This window comes from Furipterus horrens, unplaced genomic scaffold (genome assembly GCF_987537825.1).
Source record: "Furipterus horrens unplaced genomic scaffold, mFurHor1.1.pri manual_scaffold_1, whole genome shotgun sequence".
Lineage (NCBI taxonomy): Eukaryota > Metazoa > Chordata > Mammalia > Chiroptera > Furipteridae > Furipterus > Furipterus horrens.
Window position 1 is genome coordinate 161,180,382 of NW_028327171.1, and position 23,871 is coordinate 161,204,252.

A 23,871-nucleotide genomic window follows, 5' to 3' on the forward strand; every position below is an offset into this window, starting at 1 on the left:
CTTCTTTTTCTTAAGTAAGTCCCTTTGACATTTCATCTAATAATAGCTTGGTGATGATGAACTCTTTTAGCTTTACCTTGTCTGGGAAGCACTTTGTCTGCCCTTCCATTCTAAATGATAGCTTTGCTGGATAGAGTAGTCTTGGTTGTAACTCCTTGCTTTTTATCACATTGAATACTTATTGCCAGTCCCTTCTTGCCTGAAAAGTTTTTTTTGAGAAATCAGCTGACAGTCTTATAGGCACCACTTTGTAGGTAACTCTCTGCTTTTCTCTTGCTACTTTTAAGATTCTCTCTTTATCTTTCACCTTTGGCATTTTAATTATGATGTGTCTTGGTGTGGTCCTATTTGGGTCTAACTTGTTTGGGACTCTCTGTGATTCCTGGACTTGTATGTCTATTTCCTTTGCCAAATTTGGGAAGTTTTCCTTCATTATATTTGCATATAAATTTTCAATTTCTTGTTCTTCCTCTTCTCCTTCTGGCACCCCTATGGTTCAGATGCTGGCATGTTTAGAGTTGTCCCAGAGGTTCCTAAGCCTCTCCTCATTTTTTTCAATTATTGTTTCCTCATTTTATACTGGCTGACTGTTTTTTTTTTCTTCTTTATGATGCAAATCATTGATTTGAACCCCTGTTTCCTTCCATTCACAATTGGTTTTGTGTGGATTTTCTTTCGTTTCATTTAGCATAGCCTTCATTTCTTCCCTTACACATTTGCTGTATTTAAGCATATCTGTCAAGCCTGTGAACATCTTTATCACCAGTGTTTTGAATTCTGCGTCTGTTAGGTTGTCTATCTCCTCATTTGTTAGGTTAGCTATCTCCACTGGAACCTTGATCAATTCTCCTTCTTGGGCCATACTTCTCTGTCTCCTCATCTTGACAGGCTTCTGTGTTTGTTTACCTGTGTCTTAGGCAGAGCTGTTGCTCCTGTTATGTTATAAGTGGCCGAGCCTTAGATATACATCAGTAGCAGGCGACACATTTTCACCACATTGTGGTGCTGTGTGTGTGTGTGGGGGGGGGGGGTCCGAGAAGGAACAATGCCGCCTGCTCAGCACTCCCCCCTTTTCCAGGCACTTCCCCCACTTCCGTATGGGACTGGCGCCAGGGCTGTCGTTCCCAGAGTGGGTGGGTTTGTGGATGCTCTAGGACCATGGGGGCCCTTTAAACAGGTGGACTATGCTGAGAGACTGGCAGTTTCTTCCTCTGCCCCAACCCCCACTGGTTTTCACAGTGAAAAGCAATGAGGCTTTATTTTCCCCCGGTGCTGGGACCATGAGCTGCACGGTCTGGTCTGGTGCTGGGAGCGCTCCCCACGTGTCCCTCCTGACTTTTTAAAATGTGTGACTGCACTTTCTGCCTGCCTACCACTGTTGCCGCTGCTGCCACCACCACATCGTGTCCTCTCTGTCCCTGCTCCATCCCTTCAACCTGTCTGGATGAGTATTTCTTCTTTATATCTTTGTTTGTTGGACTTCCATGCAGCTCAGTTTTCTTGAACTTCTGGTTATCTCTAGTTTTGAGGTAGTTGTATTTCTTCTTAGTTGTGAAAGGAGATGTAGGGTGTCTGTCTAGGCCTCCATCTTGGCCAAAATCCTTTTAAAAAAATTTTTTTAATTACAGTTTTTATTTTTTAATCTCAGGTGTATGACTAAGTGATTAGACATTTATATAATTTACAAAGTGATCACCCCAATAAATCTAGTACCCATCTGATGCCATATATTACAATATTACTGACTATATTCCTTATACAGTATTTTACATCCTCATAACTATTCTGTAACTAACAACTTGTACTTCTTATTTATTTATTTATTTATTTATTTATTTATTTATTTATTTTTAGAGAGAGGGGAAAGGAGAAAGAGAGGGAGAGAAACATCGCTGTGTGGTTGCCTCTCACTCACACCCCCAACAGGGGACCCGATGAGCAACCTAGTCATGTGCCCTGACTGGGAATCAAACCAGCAACACTTGGCTTGCAGGCTGATGCTCAATCCACTGAACCACAGCAGCCAGGGCTACAACTTGTACTTCTTAATCCCTTTACCTTTTTCATTCATCTCCTGAATCCCCCTTCTACTTGGCAACTGGCAAAATGTTCTCTGTATCTATGAGTCCGTTTCTGTTTGGCTTGTTTATTTATTTTGTTTTTAGATTCCATATGTAAGTGAAATCACCTGGCATTTGTCCTCCTCTGTCTGACTTATTTCAATCAGCAGTACCCTGTAGCTCCATCCATGTTTTTCAGAGGACAGGATTTCATTCTTCTTTATGGCTGAGTCATATTTCATTGTATATATGCACCACTTCTTTTTCATCCATTCATCTATTGATGGACATTTAGGTTGCTTCCATATCTTGACTGTTATAAATAATGCTGCAATGAACATATGGATGCATATGTCTTTTTACTTAATATTTTGGGCTTCTTTGAATAAATACCCAGAAGTGGAATTGCTGAGTCCCTTTTTGTCTTTCATTATATAGCCTTTGTTTTAAAGTCCATTATGTCTGGTATAAGTATGGCTGCCCAATGTTCCCCTATCCCCTCCCACCCCATTTCCATTTTCATGAAGTATCTTTTTCCATCCCTTTACTTTCAGTCTGTGTGTCTTTCATCTGAAATGAGTCTCTTATAGACAGCATATGTAGGGGTCTTGTTTTGTTATCCATTTAGCCACCATATATCTTTTGATTGGAGCATTTAAACCATTTGAATTTAAAGTAATTGTTGATAGACATGTATTTATTGTAATTTTATTATTTATATTTTTACTTTTTTTTTTTTTTTTTTTTGGTCTGAGAAGCTCTTTATCTGTCCTTTGATTTGAATGATAGCTTTACTCAGTAAAGTAATCTTGGTTGCAGGTCCTTCCTTTTCACCACTTTGAATATTTTATGCCAGTCCCTTTTGGCCTGCAAAGTCTTTGTTGAGAAATCAGCTGACAGTTTTATGGGAACTCCCTTGTAGGTAACTAATTGCTTTTCTCTTGCTACTTTTAAGATTCTTTGTTTTTAACATTTGACATTTAATTATAATGTGTCTTGGTGTGGACCTCTTTGGGTTCATCTTTGTTGGGACTATGTGCTTCCTTCACTAGGTTAGGGAACTTTTCTGTCATTATTTTTTTTTAAGTAAATTTTTGACTCTTGCTTTCTCTCTTATCCTTCCAGCACCCCCATGGTGCAAGTGTTAGTATGCTTGAAGGTGTTCCAGAGGATCCTTACACTATTGTTATTATTTTGGATTTCCTTTCTGCTGTTCTCATTCAATGTTTTCTGTTTTCTTATCTTCCAAGTCACTGATTTGATCCTCTGCTTCATCTAATCTACTGTGGATTCCCTGTAATGCATTCTTCATTTCAGTTACTGCATTCCTCATTTTTGACTGGTTCTGTTTTTTTTTTTTTATTATGTTTTTTATATCCTTTTTTATATTTCCTCTTTGTTGAAGTTCTTACTAAGTTCATTAAAAAGCCTTATAACCAGTGTTTTAAACTTTGCATCTAATAAATTGCCTGTCTCCATTTTGCTTAGTTCCTTTTCTGGAGTTTTGTTCTGTTATTTTATTTGGGACATGTTTTTTCGTTACCTCATTTTGGCATCCCCCCACCACACCCCATGTTTGGTTCTGTGTATTAGGTAGAGTTGCTATGGTTCCTACTCTTGGTAGAGTGGCCTGATGTAGTAGGTATTCTGTAGGGCCCAGTGGCACAGCCTCTTTAGATACCTGAGTTGGGCACTCCAGGTGCATCCCTATTCTTGTGTGGGCTGTGTGCACCCTCTTATTGTACTGAGTCTTGATTGTTGTTGGCACACTGATGGCCTGCAAGGACCAGCCTCAACCACTGTGGAGGATTTGTTGTGCAGGGGCCAACCCCACAGAGCAGAACTCACTTCAGCAGGGCTCAGATACCCACTGAGTGCACCTCTTGAGGGTGTCATTTGTGGAAGTGGTTAGGTAGTGCTTTGGTGTGGTCTGAAGCTGTCCACCAGGTGCATCGACTCTGAGGCCTCCTGGGGGGTACAAGCCAAGGTCATCTGCCACCTGTGCCCTGCAAGGACCATCCTGCATGAGTTACAAAGCAACCTGCAGGTGACTACTGCTTATGTTGGGCTTAGAGGTGCCCAGGAGAGGCTAAGTTGTAAACCAAGGCTGGATACTGCTGGTGCCAGGCTTGTGGCCACTTAGCAAGAAATATGGGGTACACAGAGGCCAAATACTGCTTGTCTCAAAGGTTTTAAGATAGTTGAAAGCATGAGCCAAAACAGGCCATTTGTATGAAAAAAGCCACTGGAAACGGCTTGGATGGAACTGAATGTTGGGTGAAATGGGGTCTCAGGGAATCACCAGGGCAGGGTGAACTCTGTTAGCAAAGTTGATGGGAATCCAGATACAGCACCTGCCTGCTAGTTCTGAGGGGGAGAACTTAGCAAAAGAACAATGGTCTCTTCCAGCACTTCTATCTGGGAGAAAACTTCCCCTCTTGCCCTAATGTCAAACAATCTGATTCCTCCCTGTATGTCTCTAGCACCTTCTGAACTGCTGCCTCAGCACTAGAGCTCAGGAGTGAGCCTGAGTAAATCTATGTCTGAATTGTGACTCTAGGGTCCCTCCATCTCACTCAGCCACAATCTCCAATGATTTTTACAGCCAGAAGTTATGGAGACTTCTTTTCCCAGGACTGCAGCCTGGACTTGGAGTTCTGGTGTAGGGATGGGACCCCTCACTCCTCAGGGAGGACTTCCACATCTGAGATATCCCTCCCAATTATTAAATACCACATGTGGGTGCAGGTCGAGCTCATTCTGTGTCTCTACCCTCTTACCAATCTCAATGTGGCTTCTTCTTTAAATACTTGGTTATAGAACTTCTGTCCACTTAGATTGCATGCAGTTGTCAATGATGACTGTTCTGTAGTTTAGTTGTGGTTTTAATGTGGTCATGGGTGGTTCTGAGTACTGCTTACTACACCACCATCTTGAGCAGAAGCCTCCTGAAGAGTGCATTTTCCATGCCCTCCTTTTAAGGGGAACCAAGGCAAAATTTTTCTACAAGTGTAGCCAAAATTCTTAGGTAGTCATGCACTGAGAGAAATATTTATGACACTAAATAAACAGTGGTGTTTAATTTCTCTTGATTACTTCAGTCTCATGTTTAACATGGGACTGACATTGAAATAATACCCTGATTTATATAGTAAATATTCACTGCATGCTTCTGACTTAGGTACCAACACAAGCTGTTAGAACTTTGAAATTTAGGATCTTTAATTGTCTTTAAAATGACCAAGAGAATTATCAGAAATACACAATTTCTCAGAAGACAATTTCACCAGTAGTGACACCTTAATATTTATATAATAATAATAATAACTGAACAACAACAGTAATAGCAATGAATGGCTAATACTTACATAGTACATTGCAACTTGCAATATAAACTTATTTAAACCTTTCACTACAGCCTTGGTAGGTACTATAATCCTCATCTCCAATCTAGATGAGAAGAGCTGTATTATTTCTTAAATGCCTGTTTTATGCATGGCACAGTCATAATTAATGCTAGCCAACCTGCATAGTGTTATTTTCAATATATTTTTTAAGTTCGGTGAAGTTAAATAATTACCCAGTATCATATAGCTATTAAATTTAGTCTAACTCAGAAATTCTTTAATTTCTACTTTATCAGGCCATTAGAAAGGATATCTTTAAAAATTGGTAACAAAATTTACAGTTTGATTTCTTTTAAAAGATACATATATTTAATGCTATACTTGTTCTTCACACATTTAATAGTATATACAATCTAACATTGGGCTTAATATGTGTGAATATTTTACAGGTCAGTCTGATTCATTCTAAGTCCAAATAACATTATAAAATAAAATAAATTAAAAAACTAGTGGTTATAAATTAATATTTCAAATAGAATTTGTTTTTAAGTAAATATCAACATTTATTCATTCTTATTTATATTGTTCTCATAGTCACTGTGATTTCATTAGTGGAGTCATTCATCTTAATAAATGTTAGTTCCTTAAAAATCAAATCCCCTTTTTATAGCACTGGTCATTTTGAAAGGAAGAAAAGGCAGGAAGAAGGTGGGGGACAGGAGAAAGGGGTGAGGGTAAAATTCACTAAATTGGAAACTGAAAGTCAGCAGTTACCACAGAGTCTCTCCAGTTTGCTTTATTTCAAATCCAATAAAACTAATTATTGGTAAAATAGTTAAACCTGAAAAGCTTAGGCTCTGTCCTATCTCTTTCTGCAAATATAGCTCACATTAATATTTTCCCAATACTGTCTTCTTCACACCTCTATTTCCTAGCTATTGGGCATTGTAAGTGATCACTGACTTATATAACTTGTAATGTCTGACCCAATTAATATTTGTTTCTTAAGTGGTATCTTTTTTTTTTTTTTTTTTTTTTTTAAGAGTAAAAGACTATTTTTTTAACCTGATAAAGAAATAGTCCAACAGCCCTGGCTGGTGTTGCTCAGTGGATTGAGCACCAGCCTGCAAACCAAAGGGTCTCCGGTTTGATTCCCAATCAGGGCACCTGCCTGGGTTGTGTGCCAGGTCTCCAGTTAGGGGTGTGGGAGAGACAACCACACATTGATGTTTCTTTCCCTCTTTCTCCCTCCCTTCCCCCTTCTCTAAAAATTAAATAAAATCTTAAAAAAAAAGAAATAGTCAAACAAATAGCTAAGAATGTGGAGAAGGAAATGGAGAGAGTGAGAAAGAAGAGGGATGGAGGAAAAGAGAAAGAAAGAAATAGGGACAGAGTTGAGAGAGTTAAACATAGAATCTTGAATTCACACTAACCCCACTTTGCAAGTTCCTAGAAGTAATACTGAAAATACCAAGCTAGATAAGGGTTCTTAACCTGGACATAGTGATGATATGTCCATTTTCTTTTGTTAGATTTTTCAGAAGTGCAAAACTCCAAAGTATTAAAAGCAATTGTTTGACATAATAGAAAGGAAATTATGTTGATAACCATTTCTATTCTCATATTTTTTAGAAAAATGTAATGTAGGCTTACTGCAAGATTATACTTTTCTCAGTAGAGTAAGTGAACATTTCTTAAGACTCCAACTTGACTTATTAGTATACAATAAGGGAGAGAAGGAAGTCAAGTATTCTATCTCTAATAAAGCCTTAAGGAAATCTGAATGTTTTATTTTAAAATTTTTATAAGATATAGTTAACCTTCTCAAGTTATTATTTTCCTCCCTATTTTGTAATAAACCAAGAAGTTTTGCGTATTAGAGATTTATTTAGTATGGCAATTTTTTCTTACTGACCATCCTTTATTTATGCCACAGCATTTGATTGTAATGGATTTACATAATTAGTGTAAGCAATAGAAATTGATGCTAACAGATGGCACACAGTCATTTTTCATGTAGCTGTCATGTGTAAGTTATGCTCTTATATGGCATAATTCACCTTTGAACCTTGAGAAACCAGGTGCAATTTTATAACTTATTTTCCTCCAACCCTTCTATTGCCTCTAATTGAGTTGAGTGCTAGTTATTTAAAATATAAACTCTTACTAAAAGTGATACATGTAAATAACTTCTATTTTATTTCTTATTGCCAAGCATTTCTTATCTGCCTTTCTTTTTGAGCTAATGATAACCAATAGGTCACAAATCCTGTAGCTATAATGTCCTTAGAGCTAATTGTGAAGAGACAGGAAAGAAATTGGGTAGTCTAAGACAGATTTAGAAGTAACTAGTTATATGGAAAACAATAAATCTTACTAATGAAGTTGATAGAAGATGAAAAAAACATGGAAACAGGAAAAGGACAAGCGACTTCTGTTGGGGAAGCATATCAGTCTTCTTAGATGTGCTTCTTTATGTAAATAGTGAATAGGATCACATGGCCTAAGACAGTGTTTAAAGTTTATAGACATATTATAGATTTTGTAGGCATTATTGAAAAAAGTTCTCTTTAGCTTAAAGAGACAATATTAGTATTCTTTCTATTAACAGTGATAGAAACCCAACTAATCATCACAGGAATTAATTTAAAAAAACTTTTTAGATCATATAAATTATATCTATGAGTAGCAGCTCTAGGCATGGCTGGACTCAGGGCTCAAAACATATTATTATGATCAACTATTTCTCCATATCTTAACCAAGGTTCCTCCAATATGGTGGCAAAATGACCACTGCAGCTGCACACTTGTGTTCAATATTTTTACCAACCCTAATATAAAATGCACCTCTTTCCCAACAATTATAAAAGAAAGAGGTGGCTGTCCAGGGACCATCTTTAATCTATTCTGTAAGGCCGTAAGTGCAGAATACACCCGTTGGCTATGCCTGGATCAAGGTCTTGCCTGGGGATTTCTGAAGGATAATCAGGGTGCTATCAACAGAATAAAGAAAAATAGATATTAGATAAGCAAAGACAAGTGTTCACTACAGGGAAGTTATGAAAGTAGACTAGTAATAAACAAGAAGTGGTTCATTGTGTTCAATGCAGCTGTGCTTAAGAATCAAGTAAACTGCACGATGGTTGTGACAATGTAGCTGTTTAGAAAATTGTTAAATGACTGTGACCAGATACTTAGTGAAAACCAGGTTTTTGTAAATATGGTGTTCTTCAGATTTCTTAAGATAGAAGAGTGGAAATCAGGGAATGAATCATACAGTTCTTTCAGCTTGATTTGTTTAATTTATTCATGAAGATATAAAATATGCAAAGAGCAGGGAAGAAGCGTCTCCTTGTACTATAATTAAACAGACCAACTAGCAAGATGAATTTTATTTTCCTCTGTGGTAAGATCTGCATCAGGGTGTGGTTAGTAGTGAGCTCTTGCTGAGTATATTTTTGGCTTCAAAAAATCTAAATGTAGGTGTGTATTTTAATTGCTTTCCATTGGATTGTTAAATCAGATTAGCTTCTAGAGAGGTGTCTAGCAAAACTTTCAGTTTGCAGTGTTAGTAATGGGACTAAACTATGTTGAGGCATGCTTGTGACTATCTTAAGGCATGGATAAAGGAGAAGAAAATGACAGAAAATGAAAACTGAAGGAAGGGAGAAAAAGGAAAGCAAAATGAAAGAGGCGAACCTGGTAGGGAGTTCTCAACTCCCAGCAGGTACGAAAGGATCCCCTGGTTCCACCTGTCCAATGACTTACCTGTAGATAGGTCAGCAATTCTGAAGCAATGACTCAAGTCTCATATTTTTCAGGCTGCCAGCTCTTAATTCTATTCATCTGTTTTTCTGTTTTCTTTCTTGTTGTTCATAGTCTTTATTGAGCATCCGCGGCTCCCTTTTCTCTCCAAGACGCAACAGTAGAGCGAGTCTTTTCAGCTTCAGAGGTCGAGCGAAGGATATTGGTTCCGAGAATGACTTTGCTGATGACGAGCACAGCACGTTTGAAGACAACGACAGCCGAAGAGATTCTCTGTTTGTACCACGCAGACATGGCGAGCGGCGCCACAGCAACGTCAGCCAGGCCAGCCGCGCCTCCAGGGTGCTCCCCATTCTGCCCATGAATGGGAAGATGCACAGCGCAGTGGATTGCAACGGAGTGGTCTCCCTGGTGGGCGGCCCGTCAGCCCTCACGTCGCCCGCCGGACAGCTCCTGCCAGAGGTGAGGCCAGTGAACACGGCAGCTCTTGGGAAGGGAGCTGAGGCTGGATGGAGCAGGCCGGAATGTTTTCATTTCCACCTTCCTTCATCATTATTACTACAGTATGAGGCTTGCCAAAAAGCACAGCAACAGTTTTATCAAACATAATGTTTACTAAAATCAAGTTAAATGTAAGAAATGATATCAATACTTATTTTAAAGATCTTGTTATCATCGTTCCTTTAAAATGAGAATTTGACACTTCCGCCAGAAGTAGATATTATTACTAAATACATCTAAGTCCTGCGGAGAGAGCAACGTTCTTTCTCTTTGTAGGTCAGAGTGTTACCATATTTTTAGCACCCACTAAAATGACTCCAGTTATTGTACATTTGTGTGGTAAAGAAGCCACTCAAAGTACCTGGTAAAGTCATGTGTTACAATTTTTAGAGCAGATTTCAATTTTTATATTACTGTTCTGAATTCTTTTTGATAAACAAAGGTGCTCTAAATCAAGCTTCTGGAAAAAGGTTTCTCCTTGATACCAGACACATAGTGATATATTGTTGGCATTTCCTTTGTAAAACATATGTTGCTTTTCAACTTTGATATTAAGTAAGATTTCATTTGCCAATATAAAAATATTCTAGCAATGTCATTTGGTCGCATTTTATGGTTTGCTGAATCACATTTAAATCTTCTTTGTATTATTATTTTTTACACATTTCCATTTATTATAGTTAGACAAACTCTTTAAGCCCCATTAAAGTTCTATAGAGTAAGCTTTCCCTCACCTAACAGAGGAGCTTCTTTCCCTGCATTATATAAATAACCGTTGATCTTCTTCACATTTTTCTCATGGCCTCTTTCCACTGCTTTCTCCCAGAAAAATGTCCAAGTATTCTGGAGTCAAATCAAATCATGAAAAAAGTGGAACTTTGTAGTGAAGGAACCAAGAAGAATGCAGAGGGAATGTGAACTTCTCTTTAAAAATAATCATAGCTAACTATATACCAGGCACTGTTCAGAACGCTTTATATGTGTTAATTCATTTAATCCTCACAACAAGCCTTTATCATAAATACTGATATTACACCCATTTCACAGGATGAAACTGAGGCCCATGCATAGTAGAGCTAAAATCTGACCCCAGGTGTGCTGGATCCTGAACCTACATTGTATCCATATTGCAACATTACTTCCCATTGAATATTTTTAACTACCTTAAATGGAAAAGGAGATGGCTAAGGAAACAAACTTTTATTTTAACCCAGTGTTTCTCAAAATATACTTCACCCTCAGAATACTTATATTGAAATTACCAAGGTGATTCTTAAAAATAGAGAGTCCTCGCTTCCCTCCGACTCCCTTGGCAACCACCATTCTCCTTTTGGCTTCCATGAGTCTGATGGTCAAATGGTACAAAATTTCAGTTACACAACATATATAAGTCCAGAGGTCTACTGCAGAGCATCGTGCTGACAGTTAACAATATTATATTGCATATTTGGAATTTGCTAAGAGGATAGATCTTATGTTAAGTGTTTTTACTGCACACACGCACAAAGAACAGCAATAAAAGGACTGGGAGGAAACTTTGGAAGGTGATGGAAATGTTTATCACCTTGATTGTTGGTGATAATTCAGGTTGTGTACCCAACCCCAAACTCATCAAGTTGTATACATTAAATATAGACAGCTTTTTATGTGTCAATCAATCCTCAATAAAGTGGTTTAAGGAAAGAAAAAATGGAGTTTCCAGGGTCAGTCCAAACTTAGACAAACAGACAGACAGACAGACAGAGAAGAACAAAATCACGGCATCTTCCTCCTTGAAAAGCATCCACAGGGTTCATACACATAATGAAGTATGAGCATCACTGATCTTGTTAACTGAGCAAGCAAAAACAAATGCACACCTTCATTGATTAAGAGCACAGAAAATGTCGGCCGGTCAGAAAATTTTTAGCATTTATCAGTAATTTACCATAAAATTCCTGTCCTATCAGAAAAGATGTACTAAATCTCTGAAGGCAAATTGGGGCCAGTTTGAAGCACAGCCTAGTGTGATCCCTTTACTCCCAGTTTCCCATTTCCAGTCTTCAATCTTGCAGTCAGATTCTATGAGGCAGGTCACTGTGGTGCAGCGTGAGCTGAAGGTGCAGACAGAAGTCAGTGTTGAGAGACTGAAGAGGAGAAATGAGAATAGAACATGAACAGCTACCGGCAAATTACTGGCTCTAAAACACACAGTATCTTGTACTTTACACATAAATTCAATTTAAGCAATTTAATTTTAAAGTTTTCCTCTAGAATATCATTATCGGTTTTGAAATCTATCATTAAAAATTAGACATGCCTAGGATAGGTATAGAGTAGAAGGGACAAGTGGACCTGTAAGTAATGTTTTGTTTTGTTTTTTCTTTAAAAACTTTGCCTCTCTCTGGCCAGGCAAGGTATTTTAAATTTTGAATGACAACATTTTGATTTAAAGAGCTTTAGTTTCAGAGAAGGGTTACTTCTTTTCTCATTAATTTTACTTATCTTTTACCATAAAATTAATTGCATAGTGCCATTTAAGGATGTTTATCATCATTAATGACAATCATACCAATTGAATGGAAACTTTGTTTTTTGATATATATGCATTAGAGGTGTGCAGGTTGATAACAATAATGTTACTCATATCACAATAAGGTCAAAGGAGATGAACAGGACTTATATTGTGATTTGAAAAATAAGGAAATTTTTCAAAGAACTAAAAGTAACTTCTTATTTATTATTGGCACTCAGACCTGGATTTAAAATGCTCATTTTGCCCTATTTCTGTGATAATTAACTTAATTGTTTGATCTCTTAAAAGTAGGAATAAATTTCTGCCCAAATTGAAATTCTGATGACCTTATTTTGTAAAAGTATCAAATCATCATATTATTGTTAAAAATCAAAGACCCCCCTCCCTCCACCAAACACACACACACACACACACACACACACACACACACACACCAAAAGGTGGTATCACCTTCAAGTTTCAATGACAAGGATGAGTTGTTTTGTGAATGGAGGGTTTTTTTTTTTTTAATGTAAAAAAGTTACATATTAGTTCTAATATTTAGTTTTATTATTAAGGATCTTGGGACGTGTTTGTTACCTGTGTATAATGAACATATGGATTTTATAGTGGAATTCACATTTTAAGGAAACTATTACTGATACATATTAGGGAGAGTTAAGAACTCTTCTTATACAGTAAACCCCATGAATATGTGTCTATAAAGAACTAATAACTCAATCTGAGATTAAATGAAGGAACAATATGTTTCATTATGAAGTTCTGGGAGGAATTGGTTGAATTACTAAGACGTTATCTATTCAATAGTAGGCCAGGTCCCTACCACCCAAAGCTCTAAGATGAGAGAATTAGAAGAGTCCATATTGGTTATAAACCCAAGCATTCCTTCAAACTAAGAATCTGATAGGCTTTCAAACACTTCTCAGGAATGACAATTCCCGCAATGTTTTAATGAGCTGTTCACATCTGAGAAAGTATGGTGAACATTTAGTTAAGTTGCACATATTATAGAAATGCTTTTAAGTTTCACTGCCCTGAAATTTCATCTGAAATTTTATTTTTAGGGGACAACTACTGAAACAGAAATAAGAAAGAGACGGTCTAGTTCTTATCATGTTTCCATGGATTTATTGGAAGATCCTACATCAAGGCAAAGAGCAATGAGTATAGCAAGTATTTTGACCAACACCATGGAAGGTAAGTCAAAAGTGTTACAGCATAGCTACTTGGTGATGCTTTGGTAATGATTTTTTAAAAATCCATGTATTACAAGAAAATTCTTTCTGACTTAAAACCACATCTATGTACAGCACACCTATTCTACCATCTATTATAGGTTTTTACATTTAGCATCCAGGAAACTACTGCAAATTCAGTGTATATTTAGAATACTACTTTAACAGATTAACTGCTAAACTGTTGAAATTTGCTGAGTGTATGACATTGAAAAGGAGTGTAATGAATACGCTTATTTTTATAAGGATGCTAAGCCATAACCCAGTAGAATTGAAGTGACTGCTTGAGACACAAGTTGTAAAATTCTCTGATTTAACCAGAAATGTAAATGGAAAAATGGAAATTAAGGTTTGAGATAAAGAAGCAAAGTTTTCAAATTTTTGTAGAACTACTTTTGCCTCTCTCTGATCAGAGTATTATAACAGCTTTCTCTTTAGTTGCAGATTATTTCTGAGTAGTTAACATATTGTTTAGAGATCTGGATCTTACAAGGCCAAAATAAGGACTTTGGGGATTGCATCTGTGATCAGTGGTCGGCTCTGCCATGTGTTATATGTATTAGTTTGTGACTATCAGTTTCTTCATCAATAAAATTTGGATAATGATGTTTAGGCATAAGGTTGTTGTAAGATTAAGTGAGGCATCATATATGAAACACCTATGTACCTGGCATGTAGAAGGCAGTCAATAAATATTACATTATTATTCATTGTTTTATTTTTGTTGTTTTTGATAATATATATATGTGTGTGTTTTTCTATACTCTAAGTGAACTGGAACATCAACTTCAAGTATTTAGAAAATACTTTCATATAAAATATATTCTACTCTCTTCCCTTACCCTCCTTTCCCCTTTTCTCCTTTATAAGCCCCCCCTTTTCCAGCCTCTCCCAAGTGTGTGTGTGTGTGTATGAGTGTGTGTGTAGGTGTGTCAAAGGAAAAAGGAAGATGTAAATGAGAAAGAGAGCAAGAGAACACAAGTGCACATGACCTTTTTTTAAATTGATTTTTAAAGAGAGAGAGGAAGGGAGAAAGAGAGCCAGAAAGAGAGAGAAGCATCAGTTTGTTGTTCCACTTATTTATGCATTCATTGGTAGCTTCTTTTATGTGCCCTGACCAGAGATCAAACCCCCAACTTTGGAGTATTGGGACAATGCTCTAACAAACACAGCTAACCAGTCAGAGCCTCTGCACATGATTTTCTTATCTTTAGTCATAGTTTCTCTTACTATTAGATAGGTTCTTGGAATAATTATTTTCCAGTCTGAATAGAAAAATCCCATGATACTAACAGCAGTACCAAAAACCTAAAAGCCACAAACAGAAAAAAACTCACAGTGTAGATGACAGTATATATCACAGACATGTCAGTATTACAACACCCAGTTTTCGTAATGTCCTAATGCAGTATCAGAAATCTTTTTCCTGATTTCTATGGAATATTAAACTCAGTACTTCTTCCCCAACCTCACCTGCATTAGCTTGCACTCCCTCTTCCCCCCCAGCTGCCAGTAGCTTGCTCCTCCCTGTCCCTCCAGGTAAATCTTTTGAAGATTCTCTGGTCTTCTGCTCCTTGCCATAGCAAAACCACTGAGAGGAAGCTGCCAGTGGTTCTGCTACCGATGTCAGCAGCATGTCTGCTCCCTAAAGCAAGAAGTAGAGAAGGAGACAGGGTAAGTCTAAATCAACGGTCCTACTTCGAACTTCTGATAGCATTAAATTTGAGGCAACATAAGAAATACTTAGAAAACATCAACTCACCACAAGATTGAACTTGTCTACTCATTAAGATACAGAGTTCCAAATGAGTGCACCCACATCGCCTCTGTGGGAATGTGTTCCAAGGAGTTGCTTAGGAGGAAAGGATGTCCTCAAAATAAGTGGAACTGAGGGAGCAGGAGACTGAGTGTTTGATTCTATTATCTGCAGGCTTTTGACCTTATATTTTTGTGAGAGACAACAGCTAAGTTTTTACTCATTTTCCTTTGCTTGTATAGGATGAAAAGCTTACTTTTCTTCATTCAATGATATCTAAACACTTTGTGACATTGATCAAAGTTTGTTGTTAGCAATACTTAGCATATACATGCATACTAGAGGTGTCTTTATATACTTCTTTTGTTGTTGTTGTTCCTGATAATGGTGGAAATATTTCTTAAGTTGACATAATGTTTGTTTGAGGATCCTTTCTTCTGTGTCTAATTATGATTTAGTTCACCTTTTCTTTCTATGAATCAGGCTTATTGATTCGGCTGGCAACTTTTGTTTTCCTTCCTTTGAACTACAGCCAAGTCTCCATTGTCCAGGGTAATGAATTGCCTGATGCTTAGTGAAACTGTAGGAGATAAACAAAAATAAATTATTTGCCTTTCAAGTTTATCAAAATGTTAAATCCATATAGATATATTTCCTGGTCACATCCTTGAGAAGGATAGTGGGAGGGTGAGTTAGAAGCACCAGAGGAATTGAGTAAGGCCAACTAAAAGTGTAAAGTGGACTGTAAGGGAGTCTCAGCGTGGATAACCCACACAGGAATAATGGAGCAGTGGCTGTAATTCTCTCCTGCGCCCTTTGTTGTTGTTTCAAAATATAAAATTCTCCTTTTCTTGGCATGAATAATTGAACAATTTTATTTTAGAACTTGCACAGCTTTGCTACTGGTGTCAAGAAGAACAACACCCTCTGAATTTCCAATTTTGAGCATTTTTCTGATCTATTTTATTTCCTACACAATTACTGTTTGCTTCTGTTTGTATAATAAATGACAGGTAACATTTAAAAAAATACTTACCTTGATTGTACACAGAAAAAGATTTTTTGTTTCTCTTTTGTTATTTACTGTAAATGATAATATCTTTTTATCTTCACCATACCCATGAGGTTATTTTGGAGTTTTAAAAGCATCTACAAAATAATAGTTCATAATAATTATAGTTATATTTTCTTCTGATTTATAACTCAACTATTCTTTATTGTTTACAAAATTACATATAAAAAGAAATGTGAATAAGCTGTGTACTATAAGAATTTCAATATGTAAAGAGGCAATTGAAAAATCTACCCTAAAAGAATTTTGTTAAAAATAATCAATAAATTAATTTATTTTAAGGAAGTGTAAACTTTAGAGCATTGTTTAGTAGTGACTGTTTATCAGCAGAACAAAAAATCATTACCTATTTTTGTGTTTGTCTATTTCATATGATGTTTCTTCCCTTTCAAAGTTTAGTTCCTCATAGACTATACCAGGTTTAGAGGGACAGTCCAGTTGCCACAGTAGTAATATAGAAGTGACTTACCAGAGTCCATTATTCCATAAATGAAAGAAGAATCTTTCCCTCTATTTTAGTGCTAAGAAGTGGTGGTCTCATTTAACAGAGCAGGTAGTAGGATGTACAGCCATGATATTGCCAGAAAACAAGTTCTGCGTAATTTTTCCACTTAAGAATTGATTATGAAACGATCTTACCAAAGAAAGAGAGTAGATAACTTCCCACTTCCTAATTCCCTAAAATTCTTTTCCAATAGCTACCAAGTTTCAGTATTTTGAGTATCATCTTAAAGATCTGTGCATTTCTCTCTTCTCTCTCCTATTATTTAGTTAAAATTCTTTTTGAAATCATTGTAATCTTTAAAAAATAAGGTATTTTAAATGAAATTTTATATCATAGGCTTGGTATGATAGTTACACATTTTAATACATGAATGGATACCATGAAAATTTATGAATTTTACATATATCCACCTAAAATATGCTTATATTTTACCAGTAGTACCTAAGTCCCATTTTGTGAAACAAGGATTTATTATATAGCAAGGAGCCCAGTTTCCTGTAATGGATATTTCCTCTTATTTTATACCCTCTAGTTAAATTAAGAAAAGGAATCTTGTTGAATAATATACAATCCTATATCTAATGAGGCTTAATTAGAAACTTTATGACTAAGAGTGGTGGCATTGGCAAACTTTTATTAAAAGACCCACAAACATATGTAATCCAAGAAACTGAAATTGAGCATGACTAACAAAAGTTTTTAGGACCTCTCTTAAGAGGAATACTTTATATATATATATAATCTTGCTTTCTCTGAAGCATGGATGGGTTTTCAGTATACTTAACACAAATCCCACCCATTAGCTCCTGATAGCTTTGAAGATAATTATCAGACAGTTTAATACTGCAGATAGAATCTCAGAAACTATGCTTAGCCAAGATGAATTTGGAAAGTTTACTAACCTTTCTCTGCCCATGTCTTCTATGACAGCTAATCCATTATAAATGTTTTCTTGCTCCATCATCAGATTAACCCATAAGGCCTTTAAAATTTTTTAGAGTTTTTAAAAATCACTTTCAATTTTAACCAAAGCTTCTTAATATAAAGTAAGCAGTTTTCATGACTATTCTAACTTTTTTCTTACAGAACTTGAAGAATCCAGGCAGAAATGTCCACCCTGCTGGTATAAATTTGCTAACATGTGTTTGATATGGGACTGCTGTAAACCATGGCTAAAGGTGAAACATATTGTCAACCTGGTTGTGATGGACCCATTCGTTGACCTGGCCATCACCATCTGCATTGTCTTAAATACTCTCTTCATGGCCATGGAGCACTATCCCATGACAGAGCAGTTCAGCAGTGTGCTGTCAGTCGGGAACCTGGTAAGGCTCAATGAGGTTCCTTTTTCCTTTGAAAGACTTCATGGTTATCATAATGAATTTTACTCTCTCACTTAATAAATATCACTCTCCAATTAAATATGAATTAACTGGCCATGTATACCTGGACAACAAAAGTTTAAATAACAAAAATACACGTCACTACAGTTAAGCAGTAAAAAAATTTCAAAGATCTTATATACTATTTGATTTAGAATTAAATTCAAATTCCTCATTCATTAGAAAGATGATTCTGAATTATGGAGGAGAGTGGTCTATAATTTAAAAATCATGATATATTTTTCAAGTATTTAGATAGGTTTTTAGGACATCTGTACATTTGCCAAATTATAAAATATGCTGTCAGATAATTTTAAAATAACATTTATAAATGCTTGAAGATGGATTCTTTGGGGAGGAAACATTCTTTGGGGAGGAAAATAGTGGTTATTATTTCTGTTTGAATTTCTCCTGTAAAATTAGGAATTTATAAATGATGATTTTTGCATACATTTTTACTTAAAATTTATATTAACATTCATTGGATACATGGTAGAGTGATAGAAATAAAAGTAAAGTGGCCTTTACATAGAAACAAAATGAATAAATTCATACAGCAAAAATATAAGAGGATTATTAAGTTCTTATGCACTTCTCAACTTGATATGTGAACATATAATCAGGTTGTATATAGGTATTAAATAATATATCCTAAAGTACAATATACAATATGTTTAGGCTCTGAAGTAATGACTGTTATTCTTATTATATTCCAGATTGCTCTTAACTGATCCAATGAGAAAGTTAATATATGTTTACTACTTGTTTTATACTAAGCACTGTATCAAATTGTTTACATGAAATTTTTCTCTCTAGGTTCTTACAAAGTTAGTCCTAATGTAGATATTGTGATCGTCTGTATTTTACCACTGGGAAACCTGTACCCCTGAGAAATTGGCATAGCAGTAGAATGTCTGAACACTATATCACAGACTGTGAAAGCTATTTCAGAGACTACTGTAAGATATAGTAAAAAATCACATAACTTTAGAAAAGGAAAGGAGAATACCCTTACCTAGTCTAAATTATCATCTACATAGGAATCTCTTCAGCATTATCTCTAAAATATGAGCAAGAGATGAAATAAAGCTTTAGGAAGGTAAGTATTAGTAAACAGCTCAAATGGCCTTAAGCAAAAATAAAAGAATCATTACCTCAAGTAAGTAAAGTCCATTTGGGCATAGCTGCAGGTTTTAACCTGGCTAGATTCAGTTTCTCAGTCAATGTCATTGTGAGTCAGTTTCTTGCTCTAATTCTTTCCACTATGTTTCCTTCATCTCTGAGTGGATATTCTATTGATAGCAATGTTCTACACAACTTTTATCCTACCAACATAGATCCTTGAATGGAATAACTATGCTTCCTAAATAGTAGCTCTAACAGAGGCCCAAGAATTGAATATTATTGGCCTGGTTGGAGTTACATGATCATTTCTAAGCCAGTCAGTTACCCTAGTTCTAGGTTTAACATACTTATTTTGTAAAATAAGAATGCTGTCTTATCACTTGAGACAGTAAATGAGTAGAATTACGAAGAAAAAAATTAGGTCTGCTATTACCAGAAGAAGAGAGAGTGGTTGCTGGAAAGACAAACCACAAATGGACAATTCAAAGTGGGATTTGTCTCATGTGTTAAAGAAGGTAAATTTGTACTGGAGGTGAATCATGGAATAGTAAAATATATATAGATAGGATACATATTCTTTTAAAGCACATATGGAATATTCCCCAGGATAAGCGTATGTTAAATCATAAGACAAACTTAAGATCGAATTCATATTAAGTACATTTTTCTGACAAAAAGTAGAATGAAATTAGAAATCATTAACAGAAACAAATTTGGGCCCTGACTGGTGTGGCTCAGTGATTACATGCTGGCCTGAGAACCAAGAGGTCACCAGTTTGATTCCTGATCAGAGCACATGCCTGGGTTGTGGGCCAGGACCCCAGTCAAAGGTATGAAAGAGGTAACCAACCTATTGATGTATCTCTCACACATCAGTATTTCTCTCCTTCTCTTTTCCCTCCTTTCCCCTCTCTTTCTCTCTAAAAAAAAAGAAAAATTTTTTTAAACGAAATAAATTTGGAAAATTTACAAATATTGGAAATTTAAAATATACTCCTGAATACAAGTTGGTTAAAGAAGAAATCAAATAGAAATTAGAAAATACTTTTAAGAATAAAACGAAACATACCAAGTGAAAACTGGAGTGCAGATAAAACAGTGCTTTAAAGGAAACATGCTGTGAATGCCAATTAAAAAAGATGAAATACCAAATAATTTATCCTTACCCCTTCAGAACTAAAAGAAAGAAGAGCAAATTAAACTCTGAGCTAACATAAGAAAAGAAATAATAAAGAGTGAAAATGAATAAAATAGAGAATAGAAAAACAATAGAGAAAATCAAGAAACTCAAAAGTTCATTCTTTGAAAAGACCAACAAAAATGGCTAATCTTTAGATAGGCATGCATAAATAAAAGTCAAATCAATAAAATCAGGAATAACAAAGGAAGGGGGGACCTCACTATAGACCTTACAGAAATAAATAGGAGTATATGGAATATTAAAAACAATTGTATGCCAACAAATTAGATAATATAGATGAAATGTAAAAATCTCTAAAAAGTAATAAATTACTGAAACTGACTCAAGAAACAGAAAACCTGAAAAAGCCTTTAACACGTAAAAATTGAATTAACCAAAAAATGTTTCCACAGAGGCAAGCCTAGGCCAAAATGGTTTCACTAGTTAATTCTACCAAACATTTAAAGAATTAAAACCAATTCTATACAAACTGTTCCATACAAGTAGAATAGAAGGAAATACTTTCCAACAGAGTTTGGAATTTGAAGCCAATGAAGATAGAGAAATTGGACGAATACCTTGATCTTCCCTTTGAAAACCCAGATGGGCTATGCTTTTGGAGTAAACACTAAGTCAGAAAACCAAAAGATTTAACTAGGATCAAGAGCAAACCAAAATAGCCCTGTCCTAATTAAATGTTAAACCAAGGTACTGTAAGTTCCAGGTGACCAATTTATAATTTAACTGCCTGCTTGAATAAAAATCAATACTTTTCAGAGGTAAATAATTGGATCAAGATTCTCTATATTATCCACAGCACATAAAAATTATTATTATGTGAAGAAATAAGGAAACATGACTTACAGTAGTGAGAAAAAGTACTCAGTAAAATATATTCAGAAATGACTGAATTGATAGAATTAACAAAAATCATTTTAGTGGGACTATTATGAAAAAAGGCTTTTAGAAGAGCTATATATGTTTAACAATTTAAAGGAAAAAATGGGCGCAATAAACAAACAGAAAAGGTGAACAGAAAGCATGAAAACTTAAAAAAACCATCTAGACATTCTATAACTGAAATCTTACAAATTCTAAAATGAAAAATTTACTGGATGTGTTACTGGTGACCTGGGTTCTTGAGAACCCCCAGACAGAAATCAAGAGTATACTCACAGAATTAAGACTCAGGCAGTTTTATTAAGTAGCTCATGCTGGCAAGAGAAAGTGTTCAAGGGGGAAAGAAATGGCTGCTGTTTCACAAGAAAAGCTAGGAAACAGTTTTAAAAGAATTGAGGCAGAAAAGATGCCTAAGCCTGACCTCTAAGTATTTAGAGGTGGGGACTCCTTGGCACCAGTGCAGTGGAACTACGTAGTTCTTTAAACATGCTATGTCTTATTAGCATATTAAATCACCATAGAGGGGTGGTTTTTTTTTTTTTTTTCTCTGTTTTAATGAAGGTAAGGTCAGGAAATGGCCCTTCTGGGGCTTAACTGCACATGCATTAGGGGTGGAAAAATCCATTTGCCTGATAATGTGGTACCTGATGCTGCTTTGTCTGGCACTAATTAGGTACATGGTTTGAGTGGCAACTGACAGAAATCCCAGTCTTTCCTAGGAGAGGTTCAGAGTGTCTCAGATGTGTTTATAAGAATATTGCAGATGCCATAAGGGTTGTTAAACTTAAAGCAAATCAATAGAAAATATCCAATTTGAACAGCAGGAAAAAATATGAAAGAAAAAATGAACTTGAGTCTCACTAATGTGTAGAATAATTTTGAGTGGTCTAATATTTGTACAAGGGAGACCCAGAATGAGAAAAATGAGAACTGAACAAAACAAATATTTTCAGAAAAACTCGTTACAGAACCCCTGGGCTGCTCCAATTGAAACAGAATCCACAGACTCTTTAGTTAGGGGCCCGATTGCCCACCGCCAGAATTATAACTCTCAATACCAGAGTTTAGTGAAAAGAAAAAGAATTGTTTATTTAACAGTTTATATAGATTTAGATTATTTGCGATTTCTGCCGTTAAGTTTTATGTTCCTTAAAACACCCATAAACACATATCCTTGCCTCCCCCCCTACCAAACCAGGCTAGTTTTAGAAAACTTAGAGATACCGTTTCCCTACATCCTAAACACAGTTCAGCTTTACCAGTAGCTGCCAATCATTCAATTCTGATTGGGGAGACCTCATCTGTGTTATGGTGTCCACCAGCTTTTAATCCAGAACCTCATGGATTCTAGCCTCCTTGTAAACTGCATAGTTAATCCTTTGTAATCCACATGGTTAGTCTGTTCCTTTTCAAAGCAAGCAAGGTATGTCCCTTCCTTAAAACTGCATTGTCAGACCCCATTAAATCCGCATGGTCAGCCTGTCCCCAGTTAAATTTCCACGGTCAACCTGTCCCCAGTTAAATCCGCCAGGTCAGCCTTGTTAAAATGTCTGTCGCTTATTTTTAAATCCCTGACTACGTCCTCTGATGCAGTGGGTGTGGTAACCAGCTCTGACCATTCACAGAACCTCACGCAGGCTCTGTGTGCCTTTTGCATACCATCCCCTGGTCTAAGACCCCTCCCATCTACCTTAGGCCTTGGATGCATTAAATTAATTTGCATAACAAAGACACTAGCCACCAGCCTCAGGCATGTGGAGGCATTCTGAAAAGCTGCTTCCTTCTCCCCATCCCCCAGCCATAAACTCTGGGGTTTTTTGGACACCCCTGTTTCTGTAACAAGATGATACCAAAATTCTTTCAAAATTATTGAAAAATATTAACTTAGCCAGAGGGAAGGGGAGATGGAAGCTGTGTGGAGGTGGGAGAAATGGGGACATCTGTAACAATATCAACAATAAAAATAAAGAAGAAAAATTAAATAAATAAATTATAAAATCTCAGTGAACATCAACAGGATAAATATAAAGCAAAGTCCAGGAGGAAGATGGCGGAGGAGTGAGGGGAGGTTGCACTCTCAGGCTCCCGAGACCCATCTGTAGTTTGGACTAATTGCAGACAGAACATCTCAGTGAGCAGCTGGACACTGGCAGGAGTCGAGCCTTGGCACTGCTGGATTAGAGAAAAACCATCTGGGAACAACCTGTTTAGTGAGGATAGTGAAAGAAGAAAAAGGGACGAAACGGGATTCCTGACTGGGGTGGCTCCCCGAGCTGCGGCTGAAAGGACACAAAGACTTTTTGGCGACCACAGCCTTCCCCAGAGGAAAGTCAGGAGGAAAGTGGATCTCCACCGGCTGGCAGAGACAGGACTTGACCAGGTGGCATAGGTGCTGAAAGACGGGAGACAGCATGCTGCTGAGCAAGTGAAATTGTAATTTTTTTCTTTATATTTTTCTCTTGTGAACTACGGAGGGGGGGGGAAAGTTTGGGGGTGAAAGTACATTCTTGAGGAGTGCAGGCGCAGAG

The 23,871-nt window shown here is 36.4% G+C and overlaps 1 protein-coding gene across 1 annotated transcript in view; it reads left to right on the forward strand.

Moving 5' to 3' along the window:
- The window catches only part of LOC150022148 (sodium channel protein type 2 subunit alpha), a 112,988-nt gene that overhangs the window by 22,726 nt on the left and 66,391 nt on the right, over nucleotides 1-23,871 (forward strand). The window contains exons 12-14 of the mRNA XM_090280407.1: nucleotides 9,287-9,634; nucleotides 13,253-13,385; nucleotides 17,843-18,081. Of these exons, the coding sequence (XP_090136533.1) occupies nucleotides 9,287-9,634; nucleotides 13,253-13,385; nucleotides 17,843-18,081 (720 nt within the window). The remainder of the gene's footprint in view (nucleotides 1-9,286; nucleotides 9,635-13,252; nucleotides 13,386-17,842; nucleotides 18,082-23,871) is intronic.